Source organism: Pelophylax lessonae (genome assembly GCF_965119305.1).
Source record: "Pelophylax lessonae genome assembly, chromosome: 1".
Taxonomy (NCBI): domain Eukaryota; kingdom Metazoa; phylum Chordata; class Amphibia; order Anura; family Ranidae; genus Pelophylax; species Pelophylax lessonae.
The window spans coordinates 2,336,435-2,356,101 of NC_138768.1; the positions used below are offsets into that span (position 1 = coordinate 2,336,435).

At 44.4% G+C, this 19,667-nt stretch overlaps 1 protein-coding gene and 1 pseudogene across 2 annotated transcripts in view; one reads left to right on the plus strand and one right to left on the minus strand.

Moving 5' to 3' along the window:
* LOC309566639 (E3 ubiquitin/ISG15 ligase TRIM25-like) overlaps window positions 1-19,667 on the plus strand; it is a 172,589-nt pseudogene that overhangs the window by 57,163 nt on the left and 95,759 nt on the right. The window lies entirely within an intron of this gene.
* Window positions 7,781-19,667, minus strand: part of LOC309566690 (uncharacterized protein) — an 84,910-nt gene continuing 73,023 nt past the window's right edge. The window contains exons 4-5 of the mRNA XM_082271951.1: window positions 8,546-9,357; window positions 7,781-8,401 (exon numbers count right to left, since the gene is read on the minus strand). Coding sequence (XP_082128077.1) covers window positions 7,859-8,401; window positions 8,546-9,357 — 1,355 coding nt within the window. The 3' untranslated portion in view covers window positions 7,781-7,858. The remainder of the gene's footprint in view (window positions 8,402-8,545; window positions 9,358-19,667) is intronic.

Sequence of the window (19,667 nt, forward strand, 5' to 3'; positions counted from 1 at the left end):
ACCTGATTAATAAAACCATTAGGTCAATAGGAAACTCTGAACCTGTTTGGATTGAATTGGACAGCATTTCCCAACATGGATATATTCATGGAGATTGAACGTAAAAGGATTATAGGGTATCAGGGTATCAGTCAAGAAGGTAATAGAGGTGGACTGTGTTATACTTATATGGTCCACTTCTATTACCTTCTTGACTGATACCCTATAATCCTTATAGGCTGGGAGGGTAACTGCCTCATATATACCGCCAGGACTTGTCTGGCTAACTTTGGATGAGGTGTTACGAACCTCAGTGTAAAAAGGAATGAAACCGCCGTTTAGTGGATGTACCACCTTTGCAGCATGTACGAATTACCCCTGTAGCACGCCAGCATATGCATAATCATCCAAAGAGAGCCCCAAACAATCGAACGGCTTTCTGTATAATAAATCCCCCTCCAAAAACGAGACAAAGCTCCGAGTTGAGGGTAAAACAGGAACAACATTTATTGGAAGAACACAGCACACTTTTATACAGAATTTGGAACACCCTTCCCCCAACAACCGCTTTCCCATTGGTCAATTGCACAGTACCTGCAGTTCCCCATAAGGTCCTCTCCAGCCATGCAAATGAGGGCTTGAAAATGAGTCAGCAGTGATTGGTCAGATAGCTTGACCAGAAGGACTGCCATGTGCAAGGAGACAGAAGCCCCAGGGGGCAATCACTGTACACAATAGTCAGACACCGAACAATGGTTCCCTAACGAGCCCTCAATACACATTACTCTGAGTGTCAATACATCCCTTAGCAGACAACAGGTGAGGTCATTAGCACACCTGACAATAGGTGAAGGGAAAGCCACCTCAGACAAAAGCAACATTGTTTAGACAGCCTGTCTCCACATTGAACTTCCTGTAATGACCATATTAGGAGTTGACTTCCTGTTCAGAGACCTCATGGCAAAAGGGAACAAAAATCTTCAAATTACAAGGGAGACATTTTTCCTGAATATGACTGTCCCATTTGTAGTAGTCCAAACCATATTTTCAGTGTTCACCACCCTCCTGGTCACCCTGCATCCATAACAGATGCAGGGTGACTTAAACATAAGAAAGCCACACAAGGCTGGACATGGTGCCTCCCAACCTCTTTAAAGGAATTTGGGGTCCACAACCCCCATGCCCAAAGTGACTCCTGTCACATGAGGTAATTATATTCTGGCCCATTATTTGCTTTATTCTGATTCATTTTATTTTTTTTGTTCATTCCATTCCTTTGCCCCATCCCATTATTATGCATACTTATACTTATATATGGGATTTTCTGTGCCACAGGATGCTTATATACCTTTTGAGGTAAGCCCCACTAGATTATACAGATGAATATTCTGTAACCTGCCTTCTCCTTATTTGTTCATATTTTATCCTCATTTACTGAATGAAGTTTATTTTGGCCCTAGATACTGTTGCAGAGTGCGATTACTGGGTGCAGCGGAGTCCATTCAGATCAGACATTGTGGAGTAAACAGGAACTGGCTTCTTTATTGGAACATAACACAGAAAAGCAAAGATGTCACCTCATTGTAATAAGAACAACAGACAGGAAGAGATAACCAACAAGTTCAGTACAGTGTACAGGATATTACAACACATCATAGAAAATGCATAGCATATCACTGAGCATTAGCGACATCTAGTGTCCTATTTGTGAACTGCAGTTAATCTGTAATAGGCTAAGCTTTAAAGTTGTTGTATCTCCAACAGATACAACTTGTTCCCTTCTGTAAATGTACTTACAAGTGATTTACCACAATATTCACCTGAACCAGCTACCTGCTGTCTACTATTACAAACAACTTCAAAGATCAGGCTTTTGCTCTGTGGTCTCATTAGGTAACAAGTAAAGAAATCCCCTCATATGAGGATATGTTTACAAATATAGCATTAGATACTTCAATACCCTTTTCCCTAAATAAGTTTATATATATATTTGCAAAACAGGATATATTCTACAAATTTTCTAGGCCGGTCCAAGTTGCCCTTCCTCCTACCGATCCCCTGTGCTCGCCCGGGAGCCATTTTTCGCCATACATATAATAGAGAAGGTTGGTCCATGTATTTTTCAAGTGCCTGCGCATATTGATAAGCATTAATATCCTGTTTATCTGGTTAATTAATAATGTATTTCCTATAAATACTATGCTGGTTGCTAATTCTTGTTTTTCTACTTTAACCACTTAAGCCGCGGAGGATTTGGCTGCTCAAAGACCAGGGGCTATTTTGCAATTCAGCACTGCGTGAATTTAACGGACAATTGCGCGGTCGTGCGACGCTGTACCCAAATTAAATTGATGCCCTTTTTTTCCCCACAAACAGAGCTTTCTTTTGATGGTATTAGATCTCCTGTGCGATTTTTATTTTTTGCGCTATAAAAAAAAAAAAAAAAAAAAGCGACAATTTTGAAAAAATAACAATATTTTTCACATTTTTTTAATATGAAATTCTCAAAAAAAGAAAAATGTAAAAATCGAAATTTTTTAACATTTTAGGCCAATTGTTTTCTGCTACATATTTTTGGTGGGGGAAAAAAAAAAAATAATCGCAATAAGCGTATTTTGATTGGTTTGCGCAAAAGTTATTGCGTTTACTAACCACGGGAAAGATTTATGTCATTTTTATTGTTTTATTTTTTAACTAGTAATGGCGGAGATCTGCGATTTTTTTGTGGGACTGCGACATTGCGGCGGACAGATCGGACCCCTGACTGACATTTTTGACACTTTTGGGGGTACCAGTAACATTACTACAGTAATCAGTGCTATACATATGCACTGTTACTGTAAAAATGACACTGGCAGGGAAGGGGTTAACTTTATTGGTGATCAGTGGGTTAAATGTATCCCTAGGGGCGTGATTCTAACTGTGGGGGGGTGTGGCTTGTGATGTAACCACAGAGACATACGATCCTATATAGCAGGATCGTATAGTCTCTGTACTTACATCTGGGAGAATGACAGACGGTTGCGTTTACATTAGCCGTCCATCCTTCTCCCTCTCCTGGAAGATCGCGAGTGGCCGGCGGACATCGGAGCCGCCGGTCACACGCGCGGGGATCCCTGTGAACGAGCGGGGGGCACGCGCTCGCCCCCCACAGGCTCCTGGGCGAGCGACGTAGCCCTACATCGGTTTGACTGCCGTAGTAAATAGTCGTGCGGCAGTCGGCAAGTGGTTAAGAACTACTCTGATTAATAAAGGTCCTGACGAAGCACATCGCGAAACGCGTAGGCCTGTTAATCGAGCGTATTCTTCAACAGTCTAGTATAGTTTACTTCTTGATCTACAATCTAGCCAGCCTTTTCAATAGATGTAACATTGAATATACTAATATTATATGGTTATGGCTTTGTTTTTAATCTATTTTTCTTTTTTGGTGTCCTGTACTATACTGTTTATGTAGGAGGGGTGATTTTGTGCTAACCCCTACTAAATTTTATTTTGCAATTAATAAAGTTTATATATATTATATATATATATATATTTTTTATAAATATTGAGTTATGCATCTCATTATGTGCCTTTGAAAGTCCACTCCCCCTTTTTGGGCATGTTTGGTTGTACTCCAACCTACATTCCCCTTTTTTCTACAGTTTTTGACAAGTCCTTTATTAAATTTAGAAAATAGTGTCCCTCGATGTAAATCCATCATCAATCACTACGCCCATCGCACCCGAAAAATAGAAAAAACAAGAAGAAAAAAAAAAAAAAAAAAACACTTCTCCTCTTCTGAGGCTACCCGCCGTATCCCAATTTGGAGCTTTGACAGCTCTTTTATAGGCAAGGGGCGGGCCACCTGTTTCCGCCGCCCGTTGATCCCACACCTTCTGATGTCACATGTCATCAGACTGGGGCAGTGTCACCGGGTGACGTAACCGGGTAGCCACGCCCCTTGCCTATAAAAGAGCTGTCAAAGCTCCAAATTGGGATACGGCGGGTAGCCTCAGAAGAGGCTAAGTGTTTTTTTTTTTTCTTTTTGTTTTTTCAATTTTTCGGGTGCGACGGGCATCTTGATTGATGATGGATTTACATCGAGGGACACTTTTTTTAAATTTTATTTTGAATAAAGGACTTGCCAAAAACTGTCTTCTGTGTTTTTTTACACTTTTCTAGGAAATTGGTAGGGGTACGATGTACCCGATACCAAGTCACATGGGGGGGGGGCGGGATCTGACTTATCATAATCTTATCAGATTATGATAAGCCCCCACCCACAGCCCCCCACAACCACAGCCCAGGGTTGTCGAGAAAAGGCTCTTGTCCACATCAACATGGGGACAAGGTGCTCTGGGGGGCACCCCAAAGCACCCTCCCCATGTTGAAGCGGCCTTGTATGGTTCAGGAGGGGGGGCGCACGCTCGCCCCCCCCTATCCTGGCCTGCCAGGCTGCATGCTCGGATAAGGGTCTTGTATGGGTTTTGGGCAGGACCCCACGCTGTTTTTTTTTTTCAGAATTTTGGCTTTTTTTTTTAAATCTGTATTGCCAGGAGCCCACAATACATTACAAATTGGTGTCAATTATATACCGATCATGCATTTGAGCACTATATATATTTTTTTTGAGATTTATGTTAATTAAATATTCAAGCATGGGACTACTTAATATTCCAAGTATAATTGTGCTCAGCTCAATGGTTTAGTGGTTAATACTCCTATCTATAAACACTGAAAGCATGGGTTCAAATCCCAAGTATGCCATCACCTCCATAAATTTTAGCCAGCTGTGAATTCTGAAACTTGGCTAATTGCAGCTGGCACATATGCATGTTTGTTTCCCGAATGTACATGGCATTTACATGCAATTTTATGTGATGTAGCCAAGGTATTACTATGTGACAAAATAATAATCACACACCAGTGAACACGTAGGGTATTGGCATGGTTGGGGGACTAGAACTCATGACCTAGCAATCTTTGTCTATGAGCATAGACCACTACACCAATGTGCTGAGTACAATAAGACATGCCTGAAAGTTTATGATAAAGAATGAATGTTGATAATTAGAGAGCTCTGTAGTCTGCTAATATAAAATCTAAAGGTTAAAACACAAAACAGATACATAACTATACATAAAAAATAAATGTAACCATAATAGCTGACATTGCTCTGTAATATTGATATATATAGGAATTTCCGTTTATGAAAAATGCAACCACAAATTGGTTTATTCTAATGGGAATTCACTATTACATCTAGTTGTAATTTCACATTTTCAGGTTCGCCTAGTTAAGGTGTTAATTACTCTAGCTGGGAGTAGTTAAATGGGAAACAAGCATTTTTACTCCTTTCTTTTAGTGAATTAGGCTCCCTGCTACAATGTAAAGTAGTGAGTGTACAGCTTGTATAACAGTGTAAATTTGCTGTCCCCTCAAAATAACTCAACACACAGCCAATAATGTCTAAACTGCTGGCAACAAAAGTCAGTACACCCCTAAGTGACAATGTCCAAATTGGGCCCAATTAGCCATTTTCCCTTCCTGGTGTCATGTGACTCGTTAGTGTTACAAGGTTTTAGGTGTGAATGGGGAGCAGGTGTGTTACATTTGTTGTTCTCGCTCTCACTTTTTTATACTGGTCACTGGAAGTTCAACATGGCACCTCATGGCAAAAAAAAAGAATTGTTGCTCTACATAAAATGGCCTAGGTGTGTCTTGCCTACAGTCAAGCATGGTGGTGGGAGTGTCATGGTCTGGGGCTGCATGAGTGCTGCCAGCACTGGGGAGCTACAGTTCATTGAGGTAGACATGTTTTTATGTACTGTGACATACTAAAGCAGAGCATGATCCCATCCTTTCGGAGACTGGGCCGCAGGGCAATATTCCAACATGATAATGACCCCAAACACACCTTCAAGACAACCACTGCCTTGCTAAGGAAGGGGAGGGTAAAGGTGATGGACTGGCCAAGCATGTCTCCAGACCTAAACCCTATTGAGCATCTGTAGGGCATCCTAAAATGGAAGGTGGAGGAGAGCAAGGTCTCTAACATCCACCAGCTCCATGATGTCGTCATGGAGGAGTGTAAGAGGACTCCAGTGACAACCTGTGAAGCTCTGGTGAACTCCATGCCCAAGAGGGTTAAGGCAGTGCTGGAAAATAATGGCGGCCACACAAAATATTGACACTTTGGGCCCAATTTGGACATTTTCACTTAGGGGTGTACTCACTTTTGTTGCCAGAGGTTTAGACATTAATGGCTGTGTGTTGAGTTATTTTGAGGGGACAGCAAATTTACACTGTTATACAAGCTGTACACTCACTACTTTACATTGTAGCAAAGTCTCATTTCTTCAGTGTTGTCACATGAAAAGATAGAATAAAATATTTACAAAAATGTGAGGGGTGTACTTATTTTTGGGAGATACTGTATATAGAAAAACTGATCTTTGTAGGACAATCCTGACCTTAGAAAGCTTTGTGTCCCCCAATAAAATGATGGCTGTGTTCAATTGGTATTACGAAGTTCCTGTGAAATGTGATGGGAAAATAACAACCTCTGACCCCAAGGAAGGTTCTGGAAGTTTATTTAGAAGAAAAGAGTTACAAAGTAAAAGTAAAGGTTAGAAAGTAGAGAGATGAAGGTGTGCGGAGATCCTTAGACATGGCAGGTGGACCAAGGATCTGACCTCTTCATCAAACGGGAGGCTTTTACCCTCCAATCCTGGACAGTTGTCATGGAGGACCGTCCCAAACATCAACATTTTACAGAGGAAATCATTCAGTGAAGAATTTGTACAAGCAGCACATCATTCATTACAAGAGACATTCATTTCTGTTATCTCTGAACACCTTATCAGCTTGTCCCACCTCCAGACTCCCAAATCCCTCATTGTAGAAGAAGGAGACCAACTGTCTCTATGTTCCCCAACAAGACCTTCCAAGGATCCGGAGAACAACAATTCGTTCTAATAACATCTTTCTGTAAAGTCATTGTAGACAGAGAAGCTGTTATTATATAAAGAACCTCACATTAGCATATAAGCACTTAGTCATCTCATTTCATCATTAGCAAATCAGATCATCATTTCTATAATTAATAGTAATTATTGTTAATATTTATATTATTTTTTATAGTAATTGTAATTAATAATTATTTATCTTTATCAGATGAATAGGGCCATAGAGGAAATGTAACAATCGCTCCATAAGGATGGATCATAGAGGTGCTGGGACTGAAGGGGTTAATGATGATTGTAGTCATCATCCAAACCCTCCCATCATTCTATCTATATCCAATCACTGATCAATATTCCCGAATACAGAGACAAGGATTTCCACTTCCTGAGACTGTATACCCTCCCCCCATCACCTGTCCACACTACCACACCCACACCACAATCCCCGCCCCTCTACATCATAACCAATAGGAACAAGACTAGCACTGGCTGTATTCCTAGTGACAACCATCACAGCCATTTACAGTGAGGGGAGGGGGAGGGGCAATCACAGTGAGGGGAGGGGCAATCACAGATCCATGGATTGGTCATGTAAAGCAACCTGTGAGGACAAAAATGTAGGAATTCTCATTGTGGATATTAAAGTGTCTGTCAAGACAAAACCTATTGTTTAAGTTCTGGATGGAGTGGGGACAAGCATGCAGCCAGTGAAGTCTGAACACTACCCTCCTGCATGCTTGTTTCTGTTCAGTGACACGCTAGGTAGTGAAGTGAGGTTTAGGATGAAGATGACGGCCCCGGAACCTCCAGATATATAAATAATGTAAATCAATAATGTTTTTTCTTGTCCTCTGCTTCCCCCTATTGGCTGAGTATTGCACCAATCAGATTCTCCACCCTGTGATGTCACCAGTCTCTGGCCAAATGTCTCACATCCGATTCCCCCCACATATCTTTATAGAACCATCTCCTACCCATACCCCAGCATGGAGGGGCTCGGTGAAGGTGGTGGTGGTGAAGGTGTGGAGGTGTCGGATCGGGTCACACAGATCATAAAAGGAGATCCGCCCGACCTCATAATCCAGATCTATCCTGACTCTGTTACTGGAGACACCATGGAATAATTGGATCTCCTTCCTGTCATGTATCACATAATACGGATTATCCCCCCACCTCTCCAAACACCAGGACTTCCTATTATATCCAATCTCTGACATATCCCCTCTCCTGTCTATACTGGGGTAACACATCCCGACTGTCCAGTGCCTTGACCCCCCGACATCCACTTCCCAGTAATGTCTCCCCGAGGAGAAACTCTGACTGCTCATCACCTGAGGACACCGAAATCTCTCTGGTGTTTCTGGGCACTTATGATGCGGTAAGTAGAATACAGTTTTCCGGTCATCTGAGATACGTAGATGATTACCAGCTGTCCTCACATCCAGTAATAGGTCTGTAACCCCTGATGTTTGCTGTACAGCCCCAATATTTAGTCCTCCAGCGTGGTGGTGTAAGTGCTGTATGGTGGGGGTGGGTTGGGAGCGTGGACGGAACAGCCTAGTAATTATGTGACCTTTGCCCTTTGTAGTAGAATGTGGATAGACAGGTGGGCCTACATTTACCCCAGATATGATATCAGATAAACCTGTGTGTAATGTTTGTGAGATCCCCCCCACATCCAGATCCCCTCCATCATGGAGGAGTTTATCATATCTCTCTCTGTCCTCATCATCTCCATCCTCAGTATCACACAAGTCACCTGTGTCCGATTCCTGTAGGACAGTCAGTGGATCCGTCATGTTACACAGCTCCTCAATGTCCCCCATCTTCTTGGACAGCTCCTCCTTCTTTATTTCAAGTCTCTGCAGAACATTCCTCAGTTTCTTCTTCTTCTTCTCAGAGGCCTCATCCAGAGTCTCCACCTGGTGTCCCCGATGTTCTCCATCCATCCTGCAGGACACACAGATACAGGTGGAGTCCTCAGTGCAGTAATACTCCAGGATCTTCTTATGGACGGAGCATTTCCTGTTCTCCAGGGAAGTGGTGGGGTCACATAAGACGTGTTCTGGTGACTTGCTGTGGACTGTCAGGTGATTGTCACACAGAGAAGCTTCACACAGCAGACAGGATTTCACAGCAGGTACAGGAGTGTGAATACAGTAAGTGCAGGTGATCCAGGTTTTGTCCTGATTGCCCTGTGCAGGCTGGAGGGTCTCCAATATCTTACACAGAGTAATGTTCTTCTGAAGGACGGGACATTCCTGGAACTCTTCTCTACATTCAGGACAGAAATATCCTCCATCCTCCTCCTGTGTATCCAGCACACCACCAATACAGTCCCGGCAGAAGTTGTGTCCACATTTCAGGGTTACAGGATCTGTATAAATCTTCAGACAGAGGGAACATTTCAGATGAGAAGACGCCATCGCTGAGGACAGAAGAGTAAAATGAGAAGATAGAATTCTATCAGACTTATTTATTATGATAATAAAATAATATACAACGTTCAATAATCTCTATCAATAATGTAATTATAACTTAGACTTATTGCAGTGTGATTGGTTGATTGGTTTACTGTACGTTGCATAGCATCATTGCTCTTCAAACCTGGGATTGATAATGAAAACGGAGTTAGTCTAACCGGTAACTACTGGTGTTTCCAGTAGTCTTCCAAGGCTGCCCTTAAGAGATGGTGATCCTCCCTCCAAACAAGAAACACGTTACCAATTAACCCTTTTAAGGCAGCTCCTCAGGTCCCTGGTCAGTCATCCAAGAGAACCAAATGCCGGAATGTGAAAGAAATAGAACACAACATAACCCTACAAGGGTAAATTTTAGGGTGGGATCATGCTGCCCTGGAAGACTACTTGAAAAACAGAGTTACCAGTGGCCTCGTACACACGCAACGATTGTTGGCCGGGAATTTTTGGCCAACATCCGATCGGCCGATTTTTGGCTTGTTAGTATGATGCTTTCGACAACCGACTCCGACTTTTCGGCCGAAAAAAATCTGGTGTGCAGGCTATAAAATTTTTGTTGGCCGTCAAGAGAACGGCCGATTTTCCGTCAGTCAGTACAGATTTCGGCAGACAAAATTCAGATGAGCAAGACTGGGCATGCTCAGAGAAAAAAAACACACGGAAAGTTAACCAGCACATGACATCACTTCTGAAGTTGGTTTTTGTTGGCCGAGAAAATTTATGTGCAGTCTAGAGCACATTTCAACCAACACAACAACACTGGACAAAAGACAGCCGATCGGTCAGCCATTAATCGTTGCGTGTGTACGAGGCTTAACTCTGTTTTTTCCCCAGTCTTCCAGGTCAGCCCTTGAGAGGATAACCAAGTACTCACCAAACTAAGGTGGGACAATGGCTTGGAGAATTTTCCTATTAAAAGCTGATCCTGACTGGATATCAGATCCAGTCGGTAATGTCGGACAAGGGTAGAGAAGCTGGGGTAGCTCCTGCCTTTTCCACCCACTAAGCCGCTGAAGACCTTGTAGAATGAGCTCTCTTACCTGCGTACAGGACAAATAGGGCGTCGGAAGATCTGAATTCACTAGTAATCTCCATGTACTCTAACAAGCACCTCCTGAGTTCTAGTAGATTCACCTCTTGCTCCCAACGATTAGACGGTGAATTGCAAAAAGGATGGTAGTATTATATCCTGAGATTTGTGGAAGGTTGATGTCACTTTCGGGGGAAAATCCGAGATCCGTTTGAAACAACAAAAGGCTCTCTAATTGATAGAGCCTGAAGTTCACCTATCCTGCGGGCCGCAGTAATAGCCACGAGGAAGACGGTTTTGAAATGTCAATAGGCATATGTCCCATAGAGGCTCAAAGTGGGCTTTGATGATACCCGTATGCACTACGGACTGATCCCATGGGGGGGGGGGGGTTTCTGTGCCTTAGAAGGTCTGCATTGTTCTACTGCCCTGAAGAATCTAGAGACCAATGGATCTTCTTGTAGCATCTGTTCCAGATACACCGACAGCGCTGCTATCTGAACTTTCAGCATACTAAGAGCTAGACCCCTGCTGTAGGAATTCTAAAATTGTTGGTGTATCCATATTTTGTCTGCTATTCTCTATGCACTAGCTGTTAAAGTGGAGTTCCACCCTCAAAATGAACGTGTCACCATCCTCTAGCTTTAATTTACCTGAAAAACAATTGGATAATTAAACCTTTTTTTTTTATTCACTTACCTTGTTTTTGAAGAAAATATACTCACCTTCCTTCCTCTTCCTCCCTCTGCAGCCGCGGCCCGTGCCATCACTTCCTCTTTGCATTGATTCCTGGGAGCTGAGCACCATCGATCCCTGGAGTCAATGCGCCTGCACCGGCCCCGCTCGTCACTTCTGGAGCAGGCACGGCATTCCCTGCTGAACAGCTTCTGGGCATGCCCAGAAGCTGTTCAGGGGTGAGGCGCCTGCACCAGAAGTGACGAGCAGGGCCGGTTGCAGGGCATTCTGGGACTCCGACGTCATAGAAGAGGACACTCCGGCTTCAGCTGCCCACACCTGAGATGGCAGCGCTGGACAAGACATTTTCAAGGTAAGTATTTCTTCTAAAAAGTTAAGTGAAACAGGGGACAGTTCAGAGGCTATCGTTGCTTAAATGCACTGCCCTGACTGTCCCGGGGGTATTTTTTATCTAAAAAATTTTGTTTCAGAGTGGAACTCCGCTTTAAATTGTTTCCACATTTTTCTATAGATGGCCCTGGCTCTCGGGAGCGTAGCCATCACTCTTTCTGAGAGCCCTTTTGATCTTAGGATGTCTTCCTCAGTAGCCAGGATGTCTTCCTCAGTAGCCAGGCCATCCATTGGAATCTTTTCTGCTTGAGCCCTGCAAGGGGACCTTGATGCATCAGGTCATCCCTGAGAGCAAGAGGCCAGGGCTGGTCTGACGAGAGACTGAGTAGCTGAGAGAACCAGGCTCTCTTGGGCCAATATGGTGCGATTAGTAATAGTTATGTCTGTTCCTGTAAGAATTTCGTAAAGACTCGAGGGATCAGATGCACTGGCGGGAAGCCATAACATATCTTGAAATTCCATGAATTCTGAAGTGTGTTTATTCCCAATGCTCGGTCTTGCGGGTTTAGCGAGAAAAAAATAAAAATAAAATTTTACTTTGGTGTTTTTCCGGGATGCATAAAGGTCTACTTTGAGCTGTGAGCTCTGTGAACACCTCTTAGTATAGCTTCTACTCTTCCTGGGAGATCTGGCAGCTGAGGAAGTCCACCCCTTGGTTGCACTCCCACTTGAGGTGGACCACTATTAGCAACACCAGATTATTTTCTGCCCACCAGCAATTTTGGTTTGAGATCTTGATTAAAGGAAGGGCTCTGAGTGCTCCAGTTTGTTCACATACACTACTGCTGTGGCATTTTCTGATAGGATCAAGACATGGGGAGCTCTCCGTAGCTCTTGGAAGTGCTCGATGGCTTTGGCGACCACCATAAGTTCCCTCCAATTTGAGGATGCCTGGGCTTCTGGGGACCACTTCCCCTGGGCGAGTTGGCCTGATAAATGGGCTCCCTATCCCCAATTGCTTGCATCATTGGTCAACTTTCACGAGGTTGGAAAGGACCATGCTAGACCTGGATTTAGATTTGTGTGGTTTCTCCACCATCAAAGTGCTCTTTTTACTGCGGTTGGGAGTAGCAGCGTTATTTCTAAATCCTCCTGTTCCTGCAGAAGGAAGGTTTGTAGAGGCCTTATATGAAACTTTGTTCATTGAACGTTCGTTATGGTCGAAGTCAGCAGACCCAGATCTGATTGACGTTGGAAAGTTGTTCTGTATAGAACTCAATTTCCTGGTTAAATTCAGAATTTTTCCTTTTGAATTTTTTCTTCTAGTAGAAACGTCTTTTGCTCTGTTGACCTGAGCCGATATCCCAAAACCTGGATATTCTGGGTGGGATGAACGTTTGAATTTTCGACGTTGAGAGGATTCACCCTAGTGACTTCAGACATTTTGTGGGCCTCCGTAAGGTCCTTTGTCAGCTGTCCTTCTGTCGGGCCTGCAAAGAGAAGGTCATGCGGATACAGGATTATTGTCATGGTCTTCAACCTTAGAGGGGCTAGGGCTTCTGCTGGTACCTTTGTGAACATCCTCGGTAAGGAGGAGGACAGGTCAAAGGGGAGCGCCCTGCTATGGAAGTGGTATTCCTTCCCTTCTACCTCTACTGCCAACCGGAGATATCTCTGGGAACTCTCCTGTATGGGAACATGAAGGTAGGCATCCCTGAGATCCATGGTCACTATGAATGTCTCCGGTTGAAGGATATTCTTCACTGAATAAATGGATTTCATACGGAATTTTTTGTATCGAATAGCTTTATTCAGGGCTTTTAAATTCAAAATCATCTGAAACTTCCCTGATGGTTTCTTGAAGATGATTGCAAGCAAATAGAAACCCTGCCCTTTTCCTTTTTCTGGGACTGGAGCAAGGACTTTCTGGTCTACCATCTTTCCCAGTAGCAGAGGGAGGGCTCACACTCACGCGGGATCCCTGGGAAGTTTCATAAGCAGAAATCTCTCTGGGGAAGACTGTTGGATCCCAAAGAGTAACCCCCTGGGGATGTTTAAGAAATACACGTTGGCTTTCATTTTCTGCCATTGAGGGAGGAAGGTAGCCAATCTTCCCCCTACTGGTGTCCTGTAGTTACTGTTCTGGGGTTTGGCCAAAAGAACCAAAGAGGACATTGCTCTTTGGTTTCCCCTTGTGACCAGTCCAATGCTTCTTGGGGTGATCTTTCCTCTCCTCTTGAGGTCGCTCCTTTTGCCCACGAAAAAAATATTTCCTGTGGGGACTTTTTTTTTTTGGGGTCGGAAATTATTTCTTCCTTTCTGCCCTCCTTTCTAATACTTCATTCAGTATTGCTCCAAACAGATGATCTCCAGAGAACGGGAGGTGACATAAGCTCAGCTTGGACGTAGGGTGCTCAGACCATGTTTTCAGCCAAATGGCTCTTCTTGCTGCCACTGCTAAACCCCCTGATCTTGCCGCAAGTTTAACCAATTCTGCAGATGCATCTATTTAGCCCACAGCTTTGGAGAGAACTGGCAGGGACTTTTAGATTTCATCCATGGGGGTACTAATTTTGATGTGGTCTTGCAGTTGGGATAGCCAGAAATGTCAAGGTTTCTTGCCACGCAAGTGGTGCCTAGCACAGGCTTTAGGCTGACATTTGTTTCCCAGGCGCTCTTCAAGACAACATTTCCCCTTTTGTCCATGCAGTCCTTCAGATGTCCCATGTCTTCAAAGGCCAGTAGCGACTTTTTGGAGACTTCGACAGTAGAGTGTCCACTTTAGGATTTTTGTTCCAGACTGCCCCTGGGTCATTGTCAAAAGGGAACCTCTTTTTGTGGCTTTCTGTAAAAAAGGGTTTCTTCTCTGGGTCCGCCATTCTTTCCACATCAACTCTGACATCACCTGGTGGACTGGGAATACCTTAGACTTCTTTTCTTAGACCCGGATACATTAAATCAGGCTTGGAGGGAAGCTCTTTGTCTTCCTGTATTTCGTATATGGCTCTGAACAATTCCTCAACATCCTTGAAGGACAGCTTATATTTGGAGCCTTTTCTTTCCTCCTCTCTCCCCTTTTTCTTGCTCAAAGTCCAAGTTACCGGTAGCTACTTCACTGGTTGCGAAGCTACTCCATCTTCCCCTCACGTCTCCTGCAACCCTGAGATGACTGATCTTGGTGAGACAGTGGTAGAGGGAGCAGCTGGAGTTCTGATATCAGCAATTAGCTTTTTGAATTCCTTAAAGATGAATGTCATTTCATCCCTAATGGATCCCAAAAAAAAAAAACTTTGCATAAAGGGCATCTGACTCTTTTTTGACCAGTTTCCCCACGCAAACTTTACATAGCGGTTCTGTGTACTCGAAGGGCATCTTGGTCCCACACATAGCACACGGCTTCCTGGGAATGGGCTTTGGCTCTTTAAAAAGCTTGGCCTGGAAAAAGGTGTTCATAGTGGTGAGAAAGGGAGCTCCCATACAGCTATGAAAGCGTGCGCACCAAGTGCCACCTGCTAACCCTCCTGCTGTGCCCCAGCCTGCTAGAGACCACCACCATCTAGCATGCTGTGCCCACACAGATGCCTACCTGTGTCCTGCTGGCACCTGTATCCCCTGCACCCTGTTCAGATAGCAGATCATTCTCCTTCTGCATCTTGGGATCCTCTGCGTCACTCACGCTGTCCCCTTCAGCCACGTCCATGTGTCTTGCTCCAGCTGGACATTCTGTCTCTCGTGCCTTTAAGGGGTGGATCGCTTTCCCCCAGTGCACGCCGATGACGTCACCCTGCTCTGTAAATGACATGCCTCCATCTTCCGGGTCAAGCGGCCTTGAGGCACACACCCCCGACCAGAGCCACCAAGGAGAGGTCTGCCCCGCAGTCTCTCGTCCACGCCTGGGCTCAGAGGTTAGGCAGAATCAGGGGTCACCTCCCGCCCGTTCCATAGGATTGTTGCCCGCAGCCGCACACCGACCTCCTTCACCAACTGCCCCGTAAGAGTGCACTCACCCCCGCAGCCCAGAGGCTCCCATACCGCTCTCCCTGCTGCTGGCCAGCAGGAGACACGTGCCGCAGATGCAGCCCTTGGGAGATGGAGCCTCAGGCGGTCCCGCAGGCAACAGATCTCCTCCACATGGAGGAAACACTAAGTGCCGGTTCACACTACCGCAGCACGACTTCGGGGGCGACCTGTGAAGTCGCGTGCACTGCGACTTTGCGCGACTTGCACGGACTTCATATAATGAATGTCAATGCAAGTCGCTCCGATGTCGCCCCAAAGTAGTACAGGAACTATTTTCTAAGTCGGAGCGACTTGAGTCACTCCTATTAGAAAAGGTTCCCGTAGCACTGCATGGACCGCGACTGGTCAGGCTGACAAGTCGTCTGACAAGTCGCGGTAGTGTGAATGGGCATTTAAAATGACTCGGGTCAATGTGTTTCCTGTTTGGAGGGAGGAACTCCAGTTCTCAAGGGCTGACCTGGAAGATGACTGGGGAAAGGTTGGCATTGCCTCCACCCAGGACAGGGCCCCCCCCCTTGCCCCAGGACAGGACCGCAGAACAGAGGGGGACTGTAACGACACCCCAAGTATGAAAGGGGTTACAGTCGTCTAGGATAATCCGCTCCCGAACACCCGGACACCTATCAACCACTCCAATCCGCCATACATGAAGCCCATCAATAATTCACCCCAAGTACGAGACAAGGCTCTTTAGTGAGGTTCGAACAAGAGTAACTCTCTTCTTTATTGAAAGAAACACAGAATTTATATACACTTTGAGAATACCACATGAACAATGACTGTGTAATTACCTCCCTCAGTAGACAGCCAGGTGAGCTCATTAACATACTTATCAATAGTCCCAGACCCAATTAACATACTGTCCTATTTTAGACAAAAGCATTTAGTTAATCAGTAGACATTCTTTAGGAGGGGCTGCTGGAAACAATCCCCCCCCTCTCTCTGCAGCTAATACACATTGATTAGCAGACATGGTGCCTCTCATAGTTCCTGGACGTCCAAATTAGGAGTTGCACTTCCTGTGCCTTACAGTGTATAGGAATAAGATAGATCTCCATATTTCCTGAGAGATACTGTTAATGTATATTACTGTCCTATTTGAAATAGTCCAAACCATATTCTCAGTGTACACCACCCTCCCGGTCACCCTGCATCCATAAAAGATGCAGGGTGACTTAAACATAAGAAAGCCACACAAGGCTATACATAGTGCCTCCCAACCTCTTTAAAAGAATTAGGGGTCCACAATCCCCGATGCCCAAAGTGACTCCTGTCACAGGGACTCTTCCTGGAAATTAATCAGTAATCTAATGAAAGTAATTGGGAGCAGAAGAACTACGGCACCCAGCATATAACATTACCCAGAAGTATATAGATGTACACCAGTATAGAAATACAAGCTTCCTATAAGAAGAGAATAAAGGGATACGAAAGTCTCAGGTTTTTTATTTAGAAATAACAGACGTGTCCCACTTCCCTCCTCTGGGCAGTTAGTTTTGCACAGAGCAGCCCCGATCCTCCTCTTCTCGGGTCCCTCGCCTGAGCCGAGCTGCTGCTTTGAGTCCATTGAGACACAGAGTCATGGCCCGGCCCTGCACCCGCTCTTCTCTCATTGGTTCACTGACTTTGATTGACAGCAGCAGGAGCCACCCGCTGCTGTCTCAGCCAATGAGTAGGGAAAGTCCTGGACAGCTGAGCCTCTTGTGCAACATTGCTGGATGGAGATGGGGCTCAGGTAAGTATTAGGGGGTCTGAAGGGTATGGCTGCACACATACCTCCAATGCACACACAGGGATTATCAGCAAAGGGCCCTAAAGGTGGCCCTGGGGGAATTGTGCACATATACCCTAGGGTTGCCACCTGTCTGGTATTGACCCGGACAGTCCGGGTTTCGACACTCATTCCCAGACATAACTTACTTCCAGTCCCATGCATCCAGGTTATCTGTCCTGGGGATGGAGATAGTGCCAGACCAAGTTCCTGCACTGCGCTCCACTCAATGGGCGATCCTCAACCCAGTGAGGATTCCTGTCACCACCTTTTCCGCCCCCTCCTAGCTCCGCCCCCAGCTCGGCTTTAAAAACGCTCTTCCTCGCTCACAGTGGCTCTCGGTTCCCGCTGGTAGGGCAAAAGTACACCATTGCAAGTACAGCATTTTAAGTACAGTGAATGAGATATTGCAGGAGACTGAAGAGATACTGAAAGAGATTGGCTTGGAGTTTGCACCCAACTCATCTGTGTTTCTTTTTGCTGACCATTGCTTGAGAAGAGGAAAGGAATTTGGTCAGGTGTCTGCTATTGTGCATTTGCTAATGAGACTAGCCCATTAAGGTGCTACAATTGTTGCTGGGGGAGGGGCTGTGAAGGAGTGTGTGTATATATAGAGAAATACTCATTAGCTGGTCTAATTCATTAGCTGCAAGTACACCATTGCAAGTACAGCATTTTAAGTACAGTGAATGAGATATTGCAGGAGATAGTCAGGAGGTAGGCTGGAAGGTGGAAAAAAGAAAAAAAAAAAGGTAAGATTTGTTTGACTTAAATTTACAAATTTTCTTATTTTTTTTTTTTTTTTCTCTCCTCTTTAAAATGGCAGACTTGGTTCAGTGCAGGAATTGTTTTGCATTTATTTCATGTTCCACTCTTTGGAGATTCGGATGCTGTCAGATCTGTAGACAATTCTCCTTACTGCTGCAGGAAATTGCATTTTTGAAATCAGAGATATTTAAATTATCTGTTAAACAAACTCCATCTGGGACTGCTGCAATGCCACTGCCACAGAGGACCCCCAGAAATGGCAGATGGGTTACTGTAGGTTCAGGAAGACTTAGAGGGGTGGATAGAAGACATGTCCCACAGTCGGTGGTTCTCCAAAATTCATTTGCAGCACTCTCAGAATGTAAGGAAAACAGGGATATGGACTCAAGCACAGAGGGTGAGAAAAGATCGACTCCTATGTCTAATGTATGCAAGACTGCAGCCAAGGACAAAAAAGATAAAGTGAAGTCTCAAAGGAAGCAGCTGTTGCTGGGTGATTCAATCATAAGAAGTGTGGAGCTTAAAGAAAATGGTTTTGTGAGATGTCTCCCTGGTGCTACTGCTAGACGAGATAGAAGACGTATTATTAATATTGTTAAGCAAGCAAAGCAGGAAGGGGACGTGGATGTTCTTGTCCATCTAGGGACAAATGACCTGGCTTGCGATGAAGTGTCAGAGGTGAAAAAATCTTTTATCACACTTGGAAATGACGTACAGGATTTTGCATCCACCATTTCATTTTCTGAAGTTCTGCCTGTGCATAATGTTCAGAATGATAGGCAGAGGCGCATAAAGGAGTTCAACATATGGCTTAGTAAATGGTGTCAAGAGCAAGGATTTGGCTTTGTTTCTCATGATAGCTCTACTTGGAATAGAAAGGAACTGTACAAAAAAGATGGTTTGCATCTTTCTCTCAAAGGAACAAATGTACTTAGTGAACAACTCCAAGAATTTGCGAAAGAGTATTTAAACTAGGAAGGGGGGGCAAAAGAGTGGAATTACAAGAGTCCAATTGCCCCCCGAAACAATGCCAGAACAGGTCAGAAGCACAGAGGTTAAGAAATGATAAGCTCAGAGTCCTGTCTACAAATGCTCGCAGTTTAGGTAAAAAAATCAATGAACTTGGGTCAATTATGGCATCTGAGAATGTAGATTTAGTGGCTGTTACGGAGACATGGTTTAATGAAAGAAATGACTGGGACATAACCATACCAGGGTACTCTTTATACAGAAGAGACAGAGAAGGCAAGAAAGGAGGAGGAGTGGCCCTGTATGTGAAAGATAGCATTAAATCTAACCTAATACAAGTTGGTGAAGCCAACATAGAGTCAGTTTGGGTTACGTTGCAGTTTGCTAATCATGCAGTAACTCGTGTAGGTGTGATATATAGACCACCTGGTCAAGTCAAAGAACTAGATGATCTACTAGTTGAAGAAATAGCTAAAATGACAATGAAAGGAGAAGTTATCATTATGGGAGATTTCAATCTTCCAGATATAAACTGGAAAACCAAAATAGCAAGTTCTACCAGGAGTACAGATATTCTAAATTCCCTACTGGGGTTGTCTCTGCAACAAGTGGTTGAGGAGCCAACCCGGAGGGAGGCCATTTTGGATCTGGTATTCACAAATGGTGATTCGGTA